This window comes from Musa acuminata, unplaced genomic scaffold (assembly GCF_036884655.1).
Source record: "Musa acuminata AAA Group cultivar baxijiao unplaced genomic scaffold, Cavendish_Baxijiao_AAA HiC_scaffold_1137, whole genome shotgun sequence".
In the NCBI taxonomy this organism is placed as follows: domain Eukaryota; kingdom Viridiplantae; phylum Streptophyta; class Magnoliopsida; order Zingiberales; family Musaceae; genus Musa; species Musa acuminata.
Genome location: NW_027021349.1, coordinates 3,787,763 through 3,807,372, shown reverse-complemented (window position 1 = coordinate 3,807,372; position 19,610 = coordinate 3,787,763). Strand labels below are relative to the sequence as shown.

The 19,610-nt window shown below is 38.8% G+C and overlaps 2 protein-coding genes and 1 pseudogene across 2 annotated transcripts; 1 reads left to right on the top strand and 2 right to left on the bottom strand.

The window, feature by feature from the left end:
• Positions 1-1,937: 1,937 nt before the first annotated feature.
• Positions 1,938-6,641, bottom strand: LOC135671038 (protein ENHANCED DISEASE RESISTANCE 4-like). The gene is made up of 5 exons (XM_065178911.1): positions 6,122-6,641; positions 3,874-5,950; positions 3,002-3,062; positions 2,695-2,918; positions 1,938-2,147 (listed from the first exon to the last, which is right to left on the bottom strand). The coding sequence occupies exons 1-5, from the start codon at positions 6,243-6,245 to the stop codon at positions 2,093-2,095; spliced, it is 2,541 nt and encodes an 846-aa protein (XP_065034983.1). The 5' UTR covers positions 6,246-6,641; the 3' UTR covers positions 1,938-2,092.
• Positions 6,642-7,797: 1,156 nt separating this feature from the next.
• On the top strand, positions 7,798-10,415 carry LOC135670942 (large ribosomal subunit protein uL10-like; annotated as a pseudogene).
• Positions 10,416-14,922: 4,507 nt separating this feature from the next.
• LOC135671037 (ethylene-responsive transcription factor CRF1-like) lies at positions 14,923-16,654 on the bottom strand. The gene is made up of 2 exons (XM_065178910.1): positions 16,435-16,654; positions 14,923-16,108 (listed from the first exon to the last, which is right to left on the bottom strand). The coding sequence occupies exon 2, from the start codon at positions 16,045-16,047 to the stop codon at positions 15,127-15,129; it is 921 nt and encodes a 306-aa protein (XP_065034982.1). The 5' UTR covers positions 16,048-16,108; positions 16,435-16,654; the 3' UTR covers positions 14,923-15,126.
• Positions 16,655-19,610: the final 2,956 nt, after the last annotated feature.

Here is a 19,610-nt window from a genome sequence, read left to right as displayed (position 1 = left end):
CCCTATGGAATCATCTATAATATCTGGTCTTAAGCTAAGTTATAAGTTGATCCACTTATTTGATCATCTAAAATATAACCTCACTATATAGTCCAGTCTTGATCTGAATTATAAGAGCTAGATTCGATTTTGATCTATCCGATTTACTTGTTAGATTATTTATCATGATCCATCTAAGTTTATCATGAGTCACGTGGAATCGATTCGAGTTTATTATAAGTTTAAAATGGTCATTATTGATAAGGTATTTATTGAGAGAAAAAAAAAGGATTGATTATTCTTATGTATTATCTTCTTTTATCTCTCTATTAGATAATCTTGACTTGATCCCTTCGATACCTATATTAGCGAGGAGTTTGAAATGGAACTCTCGACCTTTCGGAGATACATATATAATAGAGAAGTAATTTTTGATATTCTTAACTTGATTCCTTTCCTACTTATGTTTGTACGGAGGAGTTTCAAGGGATTACTTGCAATCAAGATTCTTTATAACCGAAGCTCCCTAACTATTTATGATTAGGAAAACATTCTTCGAATAGTGAACAATTCATTCAATTGAAACAACTACTGATGTGATCAATCAAGCATAATAGATTTTATCGTAGGTGTCGATGTTGATGTTCACTCACATTAGTGTCTACATTTCAATTTAGGAAAGGATAATTTCAACGTTATCATCCAACAAATGCAAGTAAGAAAGACACCAAAACGAAGCATGTCCACCATGGATGACGAAGCAAACATGCAAGCTTAAATTACTCGATGCAAGCATCAACACCTCCACCTTTCTTGGCATGCAAACCACGCACACGAGAGATGCAATAGACGACCGGAGCCACACTCTTCTCCGAATCAGAAGGGAGCTGACTCGAGATAGTTGTGTCGATAATGATGCACGATGACAATATCCAATTACCATAAAATTGTACACCGCTCGATCTCACGATCACATATGCTCATCTATTGATGTCATTATTGTTGTAGAAACATTTTAGTTGATTTATTCATAATATAATTTAGGTATATTCAATAAGTTATATATCAACATCTACTAAATCAGTATGATAGATATATATATATATATATATGTATATATATATATATGTGTATATATATATATATATATATATGTGTATATATATATATGTATGTGTATATATATATATATGTATGTGTATATATATATATGTGTACATATACATATATATATATATATATATATACATATATATATATATATACACATATATATATATATATATATGTATATATATATATATGTATATGTACACATATATATATACACACATATATATATATACACATATATATATATACATATATATATATTAAAGAAATCATAGTATTGAAGATTATAAGTCTTAATTGAATATGTTAAAAATTTATCTTTATAAAGATGGAAACTTATCAATCAAAAATATCAATTAGTGAGAAAGATTATTTCCCAAATCAAATTAAGAAATTATATTCTTCAAAGAAAAAATATATTTGATTTGATACGATTATATTTTTTTATTTTTTATATAAAAATAAGTGATGAAAATGAGATATATATAATATATTTTTTTATTCTTCTAGTTTGAGTCCATAAATAGAACTAGAACATTGTAACACATCAATGAAAAGATGAATCAATGAATTGAATTCTTTCTATTGGCATGATTTCAATCAAATCAAAACATCTATCTAGTTCTGAATTGATAGCTATCTACACTCGGAAGCTTCAAGTCCAAGCAGAATGCATTACCAACTATTTCAAGATAAATACAAAGAGAGTTACCAATTTTCCAATATGGTTAGAAATACAACACTAACAACTGCACACAAGCTTTTAGGAGCAAAGTATTTTGATCTCAATACATCACGGCTGAAGCTTTCCAAGACAAACCACGATAGATACGAAAAGTTGGCAAACAAGAACCTCGTTAAGATACAAATGAATTCAGTAGATAAGCGGAGCGGAACAGCCGCATACATTAGTCTTGACTTCATGCCCTTTACATCCGTGGGAACTGAAATCTGCATCGGATGATTTGGTGTCATCACCGTCGTCCCTTTAGATCATCACTTAAGCAAAGACATATGGAAGACACATGCCGAATCCATGTTTCACTTTCTCAACTCTGTCGAATGCATCAGGAATTAGAAAAATCATATGTACAATCTGATGCAAGATAGTGGAGACTAATGGTAGCCAAACATAGACATGTACATTCAAGAAAGCTACCTAATTGCAGTTGAGGAGTATGCAGGGCAGTTAACTAAACCTTTGGACGATTACAAGCAACACAAATCCTTGCACGTAGATACAGAAAGAAATCAAGCCTACGTTTTAAAGAACCCTAGTTGAACCTCAATGCTTCAGCAAAGACACTGGAGAACGGTTGCTTTCCTATGGCAGGAAGGCTGCCGAGTTTGTATACACTGCTTAAGCACCTACCAGGACTTATGTTTCTTGGCTATGCGACAGACACGTAAATAGAAGGTTAGGATGCATCCTAATTATCTTTCTTAAAGTAGATGACCGTGTAAAATGCAAATTTGCTACACAAGTATGAAATAAGTTTGAGCAATAAAGGATATGCAGATCATAACACAACTTATGTAGTATGCTTCCGATGGCACAAATAATTAACTCCACAAAATCAAAAAAAGAATGCAAGAACTCACGTTGGCGCAAGTTTGCCAAGACCGTCTAGCTCTTCACCGGATGACTCATCCCAAACTTTCCCAGAAATCTCAATTATATAGGAAGAACCTCTGGTCGGTGGAAGCCCACGACCAACAAGCAAATCCAGATCCTTCTGATGGAGCTCTCGCCCATTCACAAGAACACCAGTATCTCCCCCAGCACAGTTCTTGGGCATAGGATAATTAAATTCTTCAATGAATGGCTGCAGAAAGGATATATCATTAAATTTTCTTGTCCGCCGAATTGCAATGCTTATAGATTTCTGTTTTATAAAGTTACACTTACAGGAATTATTCCAAGACATGGTTGTCCCATCACACCCCAAAATCCAGCACGGTTGTCATACCTGAATGAGGAAGCACAAGATCCATAAATGATGAATTACAACCCAGCAAAAAAGAAAGCTACCATTGAGGAACAAGAAATGTAGATAGATTTGTTTAGCAATAGGATCAACGATATGCACAAACAAATACTTCATAAAACTGGGCTCAGGCAACTGGGTGGCAGCAAATTCACTATAACCTATTAGTATAAAAGTTTGCATTGTGACAAGCAGAGGCCTCGGCATGTTTGAGAATTGGGCTGGCAGGGTAGGACATGGCATCATGTCATGTTAATAGCACTGCACTGCTCAATAAGCAAAGCGCACCACAAGCAATCCATAGAATCTGCATTGTATGATCAACAATATACAGACAAGTCACATATCATACAGACGAGCAATTCAAAGGCAGCTACCATACTCCTTTTAGAATATAATATCATAGAGCACACTAGTGCCATAATTATGGCATGCCCACCCATATCAGTCTACTAATGTACACGCATGAGGGCAGGCACTAGACGATATGCATAGAAGCATGACAATGATACTAGCAAACCAAGGAACTTGCACGTGGAACAGACTCAAATAACTAATATTGATCATAAAGATTTCACCAGACATATTGGAGCACCAGCTCGATGGAGGGGAAAAGAGTCCCCAGACAACAAGAAAACTAAAAGGCATGTGTTCCTGTGAAATATTTACTAATTTGTTATTATTAGCCTGCATTCGAACCTTTAACATGATAGTTCAGTTCAATTGTTACACACAAAAACATGCATCTAAAGAAGCTCAAAACATATAACTCATTTTTGAAGAAGACGCTCACCAATAATCACCAGGAAAGATTGGACCAGCTTGCTTTTCAGCCTTTTTAACTGAACGGTCAGAGACAGATTGGCCGTTAATTGAAACTTTAAATCCACCATGCCCGAGTGATTGGTGAAAAGGACGAAGGCTCTTCTTTATGAAGCCAGCAAGGAACGAATCATTAGCCTTCATGAATCTAGGTTGAAAGTCATCTTTGCTTATCATGTGCCAAGAGTCTTGAGACAAACCAGCAGGTGGATCCTCGTCATCTGATAAATCCATCTGAATAGCCATTTGTACATCTTTTGCTGAGTTCTGCTTGAAATTTCCATTTAGGGATATATTTCTCACTTGATCAGAACGTGTACTCCTGCTTCCATTGCCAGATCCATCAACTGCTTGATCAGATAGTGAGTATCCAAAGTGTTCACGAAGCGGTAAACTTGGAACTCGTGAGATCACCTGAGTTTCTAAGGAGACGCCAGGCGAGATTGGAACATCCTTCTGTGAAATTGCACTTTCCGGGCTCTCAACATACCCAGATGTAGTGGAAGATAAAGACAACCCATGCGTTTTCTCTGACTCACTTGAGTGTAAATCATGTCCCCCTTCTATCATCTCATGATCATTACTTGTGAAAATGTAAGGTAAAACTAGCTTCTCACCAATAGACCGGATTCCACCTACTGGGCTATCACAGGAGGAGTTATGGTTCTCGGAAGATACATGTGAGACTGTTGTGATGGCAGATAGAACAAGCCTACTTCCTTCATATTGGATTGAAATTAACTTGAAGCAAGATCCACATCGCAGATCAAACTTATTCTTCAGTAGCAAAGACTTTTCAGGTAGTTGCAGAAGTTCAAAACAACTAGGACATACAGTAAATGGAGCAGCACCGACAACAGGTTGACAAGAACGTGCAGCATTCTTGCTCAACCTTGAATCATATTGCGATCTTGGTTCAAACCTGTGCAAAGCAGCATTTCCAACCCTCGAATTGTAACTTCTGGTACCATCAACTGCATAGAGCTCATGATTAGTAGTGGGATATGGAACCCTCTGATAGCCCAAGATTGTTGGTGGGGCTCTTGCAGGAAGCACGAATGGTCTCTGGTAGCACTGGGGACATGAGCAAGCAGGCTGGTGATAGAAACCATCGTGATGATAAGGCATGACAGGAGCAGGATCAAAGTGTCCAAAAAGGAAACTGTCCATTTGTCTTTGTGTGCACTCTCCGGGCAGGTGAAGAGGAGCTCTCCTATGACCAAATGGATCCCCATAAATGGGTATGTCACTCTGAGCAGGCATACTAGGATAGAAATTGAACATGCTGGTGTGATGGTCATGCCGCACTGGAAAATACCGAGACGGATTCAAGTTTGAGGATGACGAGCTTTCAGGAAACCAATTGGCATTGTCATGATGGACATATGAATTCGATGAGGTTGTCACGTTATCCACTGGAGCAGTTGTCTTCTGCCGGTCTGTAGTCTCACAACTTCGACGTACTTGATCTCTCAATTCATCAAGCATTCTCAAGAGCTTTGCTCGATCTTGTTCGAGGTGGCCAACTCTGCTAGCGCCATCCAAGTTCTGCTTGCTTTCTCCGTCAGCATTGGCAAAAGGATGCCTAGGATTCCGAAGGTGATCGGATGGGCCTTCAGTGGGATGTAGATCAGGATGAACGCTTGCCATGGGAGGAGATCTGGGTGTTCGGTCCCTCTCTGGGTGTTCGGTCACATGTCGGCTGTGTTCACTTGATGGTGTTTTGCATTGGCACCGAGATTTAGAACTCTCCATACTATCCACTCCATTTTCTTTGGGAAGACCATCTGACTTTGAGACGATGTGTTCCTTCCTCGTACCACTACCTCCATTTCCGGTCACAGATACATCATGGGAACTCGCTGCCCCTTGTGGAAGGGACTTCTTTGACCTGCTCTCAGCTATATTGCCCTTGTCATCGGTTTCCAAGTTTGCATCGGAGACCATACCATGTTTCTCTGTATCAAGCTCAAAGACCTCGATAGTTTTGATGCCCTCTGCCTCGGATTTCTCCAGTGAAACCACCGAGCCTGGAACAGACTTCTTGGCTGCATGATTTCCAAACAACAAATTGCTGTTAGCAAGGAGGACCAGATAAAAATCAAAACTTTGTCGGCTTGAATGCTCAGATCAATCAAGGCATAAAGATGAAAGTCCCACAGATGTGGGTCAAATTGCTGAGTGAAGGTATACACAGTGAAACGAAGCTTGGGGCTCACCTTGGAGAGTCGCGCCGCAGCCACCGCAGCGGTAGACGGAGAAGTTGGCGAGCTCAGGGAGAAGCTTCTCGCACTTGGGGCACCGTACCACTCGAACCTTCGCTCTGAATCCCTCCTCCGCCATCTTGCTCACATGAATAGATCCTGTGGAACACCCTTAAACCCTTCAAAACCCTACCGGAAACGCCAAGCTCCGACCTTTCTCCACATCCTCAAATCCCACCCACCAAGATCCCTCCTTTATACCAGTACCACCAAAGGAGGGAGATAAATGGAACCCAAAGGAGTCACCTTGGCGAAAGCCAGAACAACTGCAGCTCAGGAACAGGACAGCGACCCCAGTTCCTCGAACTTTTGCAAGAAACTGAGATCAAAGCCTCTCCTTTCTCGGTAATGGGGAAAGCATCCCTGTCTTTCTTCCTCCCCCAGCTTTATTCTACCGCCCTTCCACCATGTGAGAGAGAAAGGGGATTCGAAAGCAAGAGAGGTTAGGCGGGATTTTGGTTGGAGTAATTAAGAGAGAGAGAGAGAGAGAGAGAGAGGAGGGAGGAGAAAGCGAATGGCGGTGCGATTTATTGAACTCGGTCGTCAGAAGCGCGCCAATGACGGGCACAAGTGAAGTGACCACCCACTGAGCATAGCACGAGCGCTTTTGCTTCTACTACCTCGTCAAGGTCTTCTCCGAGTCCCTCCACACCACCCAGAACGTCGCTTTAACGTGGTGACCCATGTACCACTATTCCGACCGCTGCTGCCACAGTTTGCTGTCCCTGTCAAAGGAAGGAGGAGGAGGAGGAAGAGGACAAGTCTGATGCACACATCCCTCTCGATCTAACACACCGCCGATCACACTCTGACTCATTCCTCTTTTGAACTTGGCATCAATGTCTCCATCGTTTACCTGGTTCATCATGCACCTTGACCATAAAATATCAACATGTGACGTTTGTCTTCTTGCAGAGGCTTCTTCTCGGTCTTCCAGCGCCGCTGCAGCACCCCTCGCCGAATCCTTCCAACACAATTACCATTCTGTCGCAAAAATACCATTTTGACCTTCTCCCTCGAAGAATAGAGAGAGAGAGAGTGAGAGAGTCAGAGGAGCCAGTTGTGTACCAGACTCGACCGGGATCAAAGAAGAGGAGGGGCGGGAAAGAGAGGGGCTTTTGGGGAATTCGAGAGCTCTGTGCTTCGTGCAGAACGAGGTGGGGTTGGGTGTCGGTCAGCAGAAGAATTCAAAGGCGACAAGTTGCTGCGTCCAGGCTCTTGCTTTATACGCTTGTCCGGCGCGCACCACGAGATCTATTTCCATGGTTTAGCTCATGAGGACTATTGATTTGGGTCGAACCGGGTCCAATGTAAGGGAAAGCACAAGGGTCTAAAACGATGACCCCCCCGGCCCGGCCCGGCCCGGCCTGGTTTAGTTCATTGAGGACTCATCGATTTGGGTCGAACCGCGTCGAATCCTGAGCCGTAAATTCCAGAATCCCTCTTCAAACCCGGGCCGGAGCAATTTGATTCGATCTTGGACCGTCCACGGCCCAGATTTCGCACCCACATCCCTCCGCCGTCGGCTATAAGAGGACGGCGGCGAGGACCGTTAGGGTTTCACTCGCTGGCTGCTAGGTTTTAGGGTTTTCTCTTTTATTCTCGTCTCTTCTTCTCGAGAGGTCAAAGAGACACGGTTGCCGGCTCTGTCAGCCTTGACGAAGCTTTGGCCTCGTTTTGGTCCTCAAAAGAAGATCTTTTGTTGCTTCTGCTTTCGGTGTTGTTATCTTCTTCTTTTGCTGATCCGGTCGTATAGAAGAAAGCAAGGCAAGATGACGGTAAAGCTGTCGAAGGCGGAGAAGAAGGTGGTGTACGACAAGAAGCTGTGCGCGCTGCTGGACGAGTACAGCAAGGTGCTCATCGCTGGCGCCGACAATGTTGGCTCCAACCAGCTCCAGAACATCCGCAAGGGCCTCCGCGGCGACTCGATCGTCCTCATGGGCAAGAACACTCTCATACGCCGCTGCATCAAGATCCACGCTGAAAGACCCGCAACAAGAACTCCCTCAACCTCCTCCCCCTCCTCGTGGTGCGTTTCCCCCTCTTCTACCGGAAAAGCCATGGCTTTGTGCCCGATATCTCTTTCTCTCACTCATTCATGACGTTCTTTATGTGGTTGTATTATTCGTCCGATTCAGGGAAATGTGGGACTGATATTTACCAAGGGAGATCTCAAGGAAGTTAGTGAGGAGGTTGCCAAGTACAAGGTATGCTTTCCTGTCTTGCTAGCGGATTGGTTTCGAGGTCAAAAATGGTTTCTTTGTACCGAAAAAAGTTAGCCTGTTTTATATGATCAAGTGAGATTTTATTATCATGTTCGTTTAGCCTTTTGCTTGTTTAAGATCCTGTTGAATATGACAACTTTATCATCGTAAATATCTTTGGTTCGTTTCAAGTTATATATGTTAGAATTTGTGGAATGCAAACGAGATCAAATATAAAAAATGCTGGAATCATGCCAATGTTCAAGCCTTTACAGTGTTTCCATCCAGATGTTCATTATAATTCAACATGCACCAATGTTTGATATATTTGTGATGAGTTATGTTGACTATGAAGTATCTTTGATGCAAAAAGTTCTTTGTGATGTTGCATTTCTTAAGAAGCCATAATAAGGTGTATAATGGCTGAGTTGGAATGATTTGTAATGTCCCAAAAGAATATGATGGCCGAATATGGCTATCAAAGTTTTTCTTGTGTAATCTTGCAGATCATACTAGATAAATGATTCATCTTTATTTAGTGGTAGAAACTTTGCATTGAGGAGCAAGATAATGTGTAAATCTCCAGAAGAAATTGATGGATCCTGCCATTTTGCTTCTACATTAGTTTTACAAATTTCTAACTCATCATAGTTAGGTTGAATGTTAGATTGTCACTGATGATATGACAATCATATTCTTGCGTATCTAACTAAGCCATTCTATTGCAATATGAGAAACAAATTTGGGAATGCCTTACTTCTGAAAAAAAAAAAAGTTTGAAAATGCAAATAGTCCATGCAAAAGTAATTAGTAAGATTTTCTATAAGATCTGGGCATCCTATTTATCTGATTACTTGGAGATATCATTTTTAAGGTCTATACAGTATAGTACTCTCCTTTGTTCCTTCTGCTGATATCTTTGGCACTGATCTACTGCTCATCTTGTTCGATGGACTGGTTCATGGATGAAAATCTTCTGTTGGTAAAACTTGGAAGTTTTCTTCAATTATCCTCTTTTCCTTTATATTCAGGTTGGAGCTCCTGCCTGTGTTGGGCTTGTTGCGCCTATCGATGTTGTTGTCCCTCCTGGCAACACTGGATTGGACCCTTCACAGACATCTTTCTTTCAGGTTAATAAGATATATGTCTTGTGTGCCATACAAAATATTTCCTGTAGTTTCTTCTTGAAGCCCGCCCCTTTTGCTTTCTATCAGGTGCTCAACATCCCAACCAAAATTAACAAAGGTACTGTAGAAATCATTACCCCCGTCGAGCTGATCAGGAAGGGTGACAAAGTGGGCTCTTCCGAGGCTGCACTCCTTGCAAAGCTTGGGATAAGGCCTTTTTCGTATGGTCTTGTTATTCTGTCTGTGTATGATAATGGATCTGTCTTCAGTCCTGAGGTGCTAGATCTCACGGAGGAAGACCTCATTGAAAAGTTTGCAGCTGGTCTTTCCATGGTTACTTCACTGTCTTTGGCCATTTCTTACCGGTCACTTGCGGCAGCTCCCCGTTATGTTCATCAACGCATACAAGAATGTGCTAGCAGTTGCAATTGCGACAGAGTACACCTTCCCACAGGCTGAGAAAGTTAAGGAGTACCTCAAGGTAGATTGCATACTTGTAGTCATTGGATTTTGACCAAATACGACATTACAAGTTTGTACAGTGTTCTAAATTCTCCAAATGGTGCAGGATCCAAGCAAGTTTGCTGTTGCCACTACCGTGGTTGCAGTGGAGGCTGCTGCTGCACCTGCAGCAGTACCTGTGGAAGAAAAGAAAGAGCAGCCTGCTGAGGAATCCGAGGACGGTATGGGCTTTAGCTTGTTCGACTAGGGAGCTCAAGGATCGTCTTATGATTTTCTAGGTTTAGTTTCGACTGTATTCAAAAGAGTATGAATGGTAGTGGCATTCCTTTGTTCTACCATATTTTCTTCTCTTTTCCATGTTTGGCTTGGATTCCTTTCAAAGTTTTGTTTATGTAGTTCTTAAACAATTTGATAATTATGTTTGTTATATTAGAATTTCCATGCCACATTTAACGAGTTTACAGGCTAAATTATTATTTGCTCTCTCTAAATTGAATATGTTTAACATGTAAATCTTATAATTAATACAAATTTTTTAAGCTCAAACCCCTTAGAAAAAAAGGCTCATATTGTTGGGTTTTTAACTAATAATATATTTTGATAAAAATGTCTTTTGACCACTTGGTGGTATAGTTTTTGTCATTTTGACAAAAATCCCTCTCTACCACTACTCCCATTATCGTCGTTATCATTACTTTCATCACCACTTATCTTTTCTCTCTAACAAGCAAAGAGGAGGAAGAGGTGAAGCAAAAGAGAAGAAGGGAGAAAAGAAAAGAAAATGTTGGGAAAGAAACAGGCAACATTGCCTCATGATAAAACGGAGGCGACGATGGTGCTGACAGCAATGTGTCGATGATTAAGGACAAGAGTGGTGGCGAAGGGATATCTTCATTAAAGTGATAAAAAAAGGTACCCCTAGGTAATTATATTTGATAATTATTTTATTCTCTATTCAACAAAATGTATTTGATAATTATGTTTGATATATTCCCACATTTTACAAGTTTTCTAACGAAATTATTTTTTGCACCACCTAAATCAAATATGTTTAATATGTAAATCTTATAATTGATATAAATTCTTCAAACTCAAACCCCCAATAAGAAAAATTTTTTTTAATTAATGATATATTTTGATAAAAATACTCTTCCACCATGACGACGTTGTATTCGTTGATCCCCTCTACCTCTATCCCCATTATTGGCATCATCCTTTCCTTTGTTGCCACTTATCCTTTTCTTGCTCTCCGCCTCTGTCTCTCTCTCTCTCTCTACTCATTGTTTCTTTTCTCTATTTTCACGATGAGTAGAGAGACAAAAGAGCAAGGGAAAGCAAGGAGGAAATGAGGGAAAAGAAACGATGAGAAAGGATGAACGTCACCTCATGATAGAACAAAGACAACTGTGAGGAGGAGGAAATGAGGGAAAAGAAACGATGAGAAAGGATGAACGTCACCTCATGATAGAACAAAGACAACTGTGAGGAAGGATGGCAATGGTGGTGCTAGCAACAATGTGTCGATGATTAGGGATGGGGGTTGCAACAAGGAGATATCTTCGTCAAAGTGATAAATAAAAGGTTCCCTTAAGTAACAACCAATTAGGGATGTCATTAGTAAAATTTCAATAGGAAAGATTTTTTTAAGGCAAAATACCTATAAAAAAATTTATTTTATTTAAGTGAAGGATAATCAAGGGTTCTCCATAAAATCTAATCTAATATAATTGTCATTTAACAATAATAAAATACCTAATAATTTCATCATAATGAGTACTAATCTTTTTTTTTTGGGACAAATAATGATAGGTTAAAAACTTCATTTGTTTTGTCTAAGTCATGCAATAACTTTTGACACCTATTTTATAAAAGGATATATATATAATTTAATTATTTTATAAGTCATTGTCACATCGAAAGTGGGAGAAAGAGGTTGAGAATATATGAATTATATTATACAGATATAAATGGACTTAATAGCGATGCATTTAGTATTTTGAGACATGCCATCAAAATTATGGTACCTCAAATTAAATAGGGCTATAATGTTGAATGGAAACATAGATTCTTGGATATCTTGGTGTAGATTTTCTCGGTGGCAATTTGACCCAAGCTTTAGATCTGACCTGTCCCAAATTTATGGCCCTCTTCATGCCATACTTTAATGAACTTAGTACCATCAGCCATTACTTCTACCAGCATTTTTTTTCCAAGGAAAGAATTCAATTGTTGTCACCTAAATTGTATGGTTTGTACAAAAAGGCATTAAAAAGGAAAAGAACTACAAAATTAAAATTTTAAATCTATATTATTTTTTTATACCAGCATATCATTTAACCTTTGAATTAATTCCAAGATCGAGAAGGATGGGTGTCGATATATCGATATAATTATTTCTTTATGACCTAAATGATTTCAATCATGAAAACAACCTCTTTATTTCTTGATTTTAATTTTTTAATATTTATTTTATATGGTATTCTATTATATCTTTTTTTTTGTTGATTGATTAAAGGGAAAGTTAAATTCGTCATAAATGTTAATCACATGGTTAAACTATGAGTTTATACCCAAAGGGAGCCCTTTAATTGATTGTTATGTTTGATGTTGGAGGGTACTAATCGAAGTGTCAACATGTTTAATATGATTTCTCTTTATATATATATATATATATATATATATATATATATATATATATATATATATATATATATATATATATATATATATATATATATATATATATATATATATATATATATATATATATATATATATATATATATATATATATATATATATATATATATATATATATATATATATATATATATATATATATATATATATATATATATATATATATATATATATGATAACTAGCAATAATCAGTATGGAAGAGTGCTACAATGTACTTTAATTCATAGTAAATAAATCAATGTCCTTTGACAACTTAAATTAAAAGATGAACTAATTTTCTTTTACTATAAGCATAAGCTCTCTCAAAAGACTTGTTGACATAAAAGAAAAAATATAACCAAATTATATGTAGAGGTGAGCTTATGTATACATACATATACACACTTGCCAAAGCTTAGGATGATCATATTTGGTACAATATCAGACTCAAGAAATAGATTTTGGTTGGTCAAAATAAATCAAGAAAATAATCAGCTGATAGTGCTTTGAGTTCTTTAAAGGACTACACTGTAAGCATCCAAAACCTTTGATTTTATGCTTGGAGTTGCACTTAATAGGAAGCTTCAAAAGTAGAGGTGAATCAGATTTATATGACAGAATGAGAATGAGAGGGAGAGAGAGAGAGAGATGATATGAGCTACTAAAGATCAGGATGCTTGAATCAGAATAATAAATCAGCAGAGAAGGGTGACAGAATGGAGAAACATTGTTACAACTCCAACCTGAAAGCATTTCCACTATTAAATACATGCTTCAAGCATTGACCTAAGAATATTCTGATGCATCTCCACTAAGAAATATTTTTATTTTCTTATGCTTCTGTTTGGTAGATCTTTAGAATCACATCACTTTGCAGCAGCATTATTCAGAAACATTCATCCTACCCACCACCTTCCAAACAAGCATGCCTACTATGTGGACAATTCTCATCTCATTTAAGGTATAGGCACTCCAATGCATGCCTACATTGTAAAAGCAATGTTATCTCATATTAATTTCATTGAGTTTAAATTATCAATCCAAAATGCTTATGCTTAATATTGTCATTTAATTTGAGATTTAATCCAATAATATCGTCCTCTTGCTTTGTCGATCTAATACTAGATTGATTTTGATAATTTTTTTTGTCTGAGCCACCGATCGAAAATAATTAAGCACAATTTAACATTAGCATACTCGACTTATCCTTATAAATTAATCCTTTTTTTTATCTTTATCCACTTTTAATATAGGATTAAACCACTGCTGCTTGACACAGCGATACATAATCTCAAGAGATTAGTGAGTGTGACATGAAAAAAGTTTGCACAATGATACGCATGATGGACTGTTCTGTCCAACTCAGATTCAAACAAGCCAAGTGGAGAATAATCAATCCATCACCTGTAATCCGCCTTTACTAAAGAGATGTTGAGGTGTCCAATTGTACTTTGATCCACCTTCTTTGCCTTAACAAATTGGGGGGAATTTAAGGAGGTGTGAGATTCCCTTATAGATTTGTTGTCCGAAGAATATTTCCCCACACATTGCTGGTATAAAGTTCTCCTATCTCAAAAGAATTGACAGTGACTCACATACATCAATTACCATATGAAATTTCTCTAAATTATAGCAGTTTGGTTGTGCAAAAATAAGCTTCGCACTTCAAACGTTATATTAGATAATCATTTCTTATACTATTTTTTAATCAAAATCTAAAGATATATTAGATAATTCATACACAATCATATCCTAATTTACATGATGTTTCTTTTATATTGAAATCTTTCTAAATTTTAATCCGGACGAATTCCTAAAAAAAAGCACTATGTTATAATGTTTTCAATAACATCCAAAAAATATCGGTATAAAAACATCGTAACATAATATTTTTATATAAATTTTATAAAAAATATTATCATATAGTATTTATTATATTAAGTTATAGTTTTCAGTAATGCAAATATTGTATAAAAATTATTATAATTGGACTGATTCGGATCAATTTATAGAAAAAAAAAAATCTCCGCAAAATATTTTTTCCCCCCAATCTCTCTCCTCTCTCATTTTTCTAAAACATGTTGATTGGGCCTAATCCGCCATCAGTACGTCGGGACCCACGTCTGGGCTCCACGTGTCAGCCAACGACAAAGCGTCGGCAAAGCCCGTCGAATACGGCCACGAGTCCGTCATTGGGATGCCAAAGCGTACGGCGACGCCCAGCGCCACACCTCCACGTGTTGATGGTCGTTAAATAAGAAGGACGCACCAAAGATCTCCGTCTTAAATAATACCACACCGCTCCGAATCTCTTCCTCTTATTATCTTACACGGAAAGTTCCCGTCACCGTTAACAGACGGAGATTCTTTTTAGAGAGACAAAAAAATAAACACGAGGGAAATAAACTGCCGATATTTATGGCTCAACGCCATGGCAAAATCGGCCGATGAATCGGCGTCAGGCGACGGAATCGCGAACTGAAAGGCTTAGATTGCGGCGGGGTGCAGCTCGATCGGGAAGAAATCGCCCAAGTCTGCGAAAAGACCGTCTCCCGTTTGCCACGTCGATGACAGCTCGAGGAGGTCCAGCCTCGAGCCGAGGAAGAACCCGTCTCTCGAGTCATCGGCCAGCGAGCCCACCTCGGCCGAGCCGTCGTAGAAGAAGCTGACCGGATCCGACGCGCCGAAGCCGAGCAAGTCCACGAAGAAAGCCTCCTCCTCCTCCTCCGGCGGCAGGAACCCGCCCTGCTCCACCGGCGGTTTTTGCTGCTCCGCCGGGTCGCTGGTCTTGGTCGCGGCGGCGGCGGAACAGGTGGAGAAACCGCGGAGGACGGATGTCGGGGAGGAGAGGTTTCGGGGCTCCTCGGCGGAGTCGTACCTGCCTGATACGGGGGTCAGGTTGAGGTTCTTCGTGGGCGGCGGCGGAGGCGGGGGGCAGGCGAAGTTGGTGGTGGCGTCGGGGCCGCGGAGCCGGATGGCGGCGGAGTCGTACACCTTGGCGGCCTCCTCGGCGGTGTCGTACGTGCCCAGCCACACCCGGACGCGCCGCCACGGGTCCCGGATCTCCGCCGCGTACTTCCCCCACGGCCGCCGCCGGACGCCGCGGAATCTCCGAACGCCGTCTTCCCCGCCGGATGCCACAGCAGGCGCGGCCTTCCGCTTCTTCCCGACGGCCTTGCTCTTCCCGACCGCCGCGTTGCGGTGGGCCTCGAACCGAATCTCCTGGACGTACCGCCGGACGCGGCGGCGGGAGCGGCAGTACTCGCCCTCGTCGCCGGATGAGTCAGTGGCGTCGTAGTCGTTGCAGAAGACGCGCACGGTGCGCGGAGGCGGCGCGAGGGGCTTGGACGTCGTCACGACCACCACCTGCTCCGTCCGTTTCACAGGCACCAGAAAAGCAGCATCCATCGAACTCACTCCACGATGCTACTCTATTCTCTTGCCATCGGCTTCCTTCCTCTTCCTCCGCCTGCATTCCAACACGACGACAAGAAACCAGCCATAAAAATCTAATCTTTGGCATCCCAAAAGCTCCAAGAGAAACTGAAGGCCCAAACAAAAGCGTTATATGGCAGACCGCAAAAGAAGGCACCCCAAGCAGATAAGAAACAGACTCAAAGCTGAGGTTTTTACTGATGAAAGGAACATCAAGCAGCGAAACAGTGACGACTTACAACACCCCAACACAGCAGCAAATAAGCCTCATAGATTGTATACAGAAGAGGAAATGGGCTTTTAGAGAGAGAGAGAGAGAGAGAGAGAGAGAGAGAGAGAGAGAGAGTAAACAGAGTTAACCTCAGAAAGTGGAGGACCAGCAGGTGAGCACAGAGTGGTTGGAACGGAGTTAACCTCAGGACGGGCTTCTGGTTTTGGGAATTGATAAGAGAAGAAGATGCAGAGAGAAAGCAGCAGCAGTAGCAGAACACACAGCAGGGAACAGTAAGAGAGAGAGAGAGAGAGAGAGAGAGTGTGTGTGTGTGTGTGTGGTGGAAGAGTGAGTACGGGAACACGAACTTTAATAGGATCTGAATGGGAAATCTCGCGCTGCAATTGATTTTATTTTCTGATTTTTATTTTATTGTGTTTCATTATAATTAGAATTAAAAGTAAAATCGATGAATTGGATGACAGAGGCTGCGCCCGTGAACCCATCTGGCGCCGCCAGCCACCTTCGACGGACCGCCGCATCCTCCGATATGACAGCTGGCAGGTGGAACCCACCAAGAGGTGGGCCAATGGGAAGCCTAGCAGGATGCTGACTTGTCACTGTACGGGCGTGTAAGCTCAAAACCTTCACCATCCTCTGATTATTTTTTATAATGATAATATTAAATTAGAAATAAACTTGATTCGATTATAATATGAATATAATGACATAGGAAAGATTATCGATATCTCATAATCACGTGAAATATCACCACCACATAATCAATACCTCACCATTATGTGATCAACACATTAGTATCTTTCGGATGAAACGTTGTGATGATCAATTCAATTTATGAAAACTAGTAACTATTTCGAGAATTTAACTATGACATCGAATACAATAATCCCAAAAATTACTATAAAAAGACCCCTCTAAACTTTTAGTATATTTATTCTTATAAAGATTTATAATCTATCTAAATTTTTAGGACTCTAAACTAACGTAAACATAATTTTTTAGGATTTGAGCTTTTTTTTAATCGATATTATTTCACTTTATAAGAGTCCTCTTTTCTGTTGTATGTTAATTTTTTTTCTTTTGAATCAAGACGAACATAATAAATATTTTATTTTAATATATATTTTTACTTTGATTTAATATTAACATGATATATATATATATATATATATATATCATAATATGAGAAATGAAAAGATGATGAGGCTGAAGCATTCCCAAGTCATCTCTCTCCTCACTCTCTTAGGAGTTGGGAATCCCCCCAAACACTATCATATGAGGAGAAAGCTAAAGTAATTAAGGAGAGACGAGAGGAAGTGAACAAAGCATTCACGTGCATATTTTAGTGGCCGAGACTTACACCTGTCAACACATAGTCCAACACTCTTTACTGTGGGTGTCTTTTCATCATGCTTGCCTTCAAATGAATTCATTGACTTGTACAAAAACACTCCCAAACCTCTCTTTCTCTCTCTATCACAATCATCATCATCATCATCATCATCATCATCATCAGTTGGACAAGAAGGGTTGGCATTAATTGGTCCAACCTCCATGATCATCTCGTGGATGATTCAATCTTTTATTAGTGGTTCTATTTTCCTAATCCCTTTCTTCTCAACTCCCAACAAGTGTCCATTAAGGATCTGTTGGGGTTTGCAACTCCTAAATGACCTCATTCAGCTATGGAACAAAAGTGAAACCCTAATCCATTCAAAAAAAAGATAAATGCAGGTAACAATTGAGTGTTTCTCAAAATTCCAACGCTTCAATTTGGGTTAGACTAAGTATCTGCTAAGATGCGATGGAGGAAAACTCAAAATGGCTCTCTTAATTCTAAATTCATTTTATTTTTAGCAAATATTATAATCGTTAATTAGCCGTTTCGATATTTTCTTTTTGTTTGTTTTTTTTTTCTAACTTGATGAATATGTTATGTCTATTATTTCTCTTCATTTGGGTTATGAAAATTTTGATTCTCTTTTGATATACTTTGCATGAATTCTCTGAGTCCTGATAAGAAATTATTTGCTTTTGAGTAAACCTAGCAACATTTTATCGTTCATCCAAAAACAAGTATCTAATAAGTCTTAACTTTTTCAAGTCACCGATCAATACCAAATTCAATATGATCTTATATAAGCCCTTAGTCGAGAAACCCAAGTCTTTTGGATCCCCATGAAAGTGATAGGAACGAATAGAAGACAACTTCAAAAATAAAAGAATAAATCAAGAGATCAATGAATAAGCAACATACCAAAAAGTTGATGCAATGTAATATGGTTCAGTAACTCTCTATCTATATAGAGAGAAAATTGAATTATTCAATATACGAGATTAATTACAATATCCTTGAGTTATTTATATTCAAGCATGGCTCTCTTTGTATGCTCTCTCCTAGAAACTCTAAAAATTTTTCTTTCAATCCTCTCTAGATTCACTAAAAAGAAACCCTCAAATCACTAAGTGTCTTCTCTCTCTCTCTCTCGTCAAAACTTTGAGACTAAAGATGTATTTATAAAGATAAATCCTAATTCTAACTTTTTTATTTAAATTTTTAATTAAATCTAATTCTTAATCCACTAAAGAGTTTGAATTTGATTAGAACTCCTCCGAATAGCATTATTCTTGGATCAAAATTTTCCATGCAATTTCTTCTTTTAGGATGAACCCACTTTAGCTTTTTGGTTAAAAGTGGTTCTTAACTCTCTCATCAATATGAGATCTAAATGTGACTGAAAAAAATATTTTTATATTTTATTTTCTAAAATAACGTTAATCTCTCTAGCATCTCTCCATATATATAAGATTTACATGTGCATTAACTCTATAAACAAAAAATTCCTTGACCATATTGCAAATACGAATCAATACCTTAAATTTTATACTAACTATATATGGGTTAATTACATATTACTCCTTATAGTTAGCTATATTTAGTTTTCGGTTCCTACACTTTAAAAAATTATATTGACATATCCATAATTACGAAAGTGAAATATCTACGTCTATTTATCCTAATATCGTTAGTTTTACTAACAAAAACATGAAACAAAGGGCAAAAATATAATTTTAATATTCCAATTGGTGATGATAGATGATGTCGGTGGTGTCAAATGATGATATTGATAAGTTGAATTATAATGATAAAATCACATATTAAATGCTTGAATAAAATATCTTATTTACACATGTGGAAAGAGAGGATTTCTCTCAACTGTCTAGTGAGATTTCCTCAAGAGATTTCCTCATTCAATTGAGGAAATCTTAACTGCGATCAATTGTATGTACATGAGAAACATAT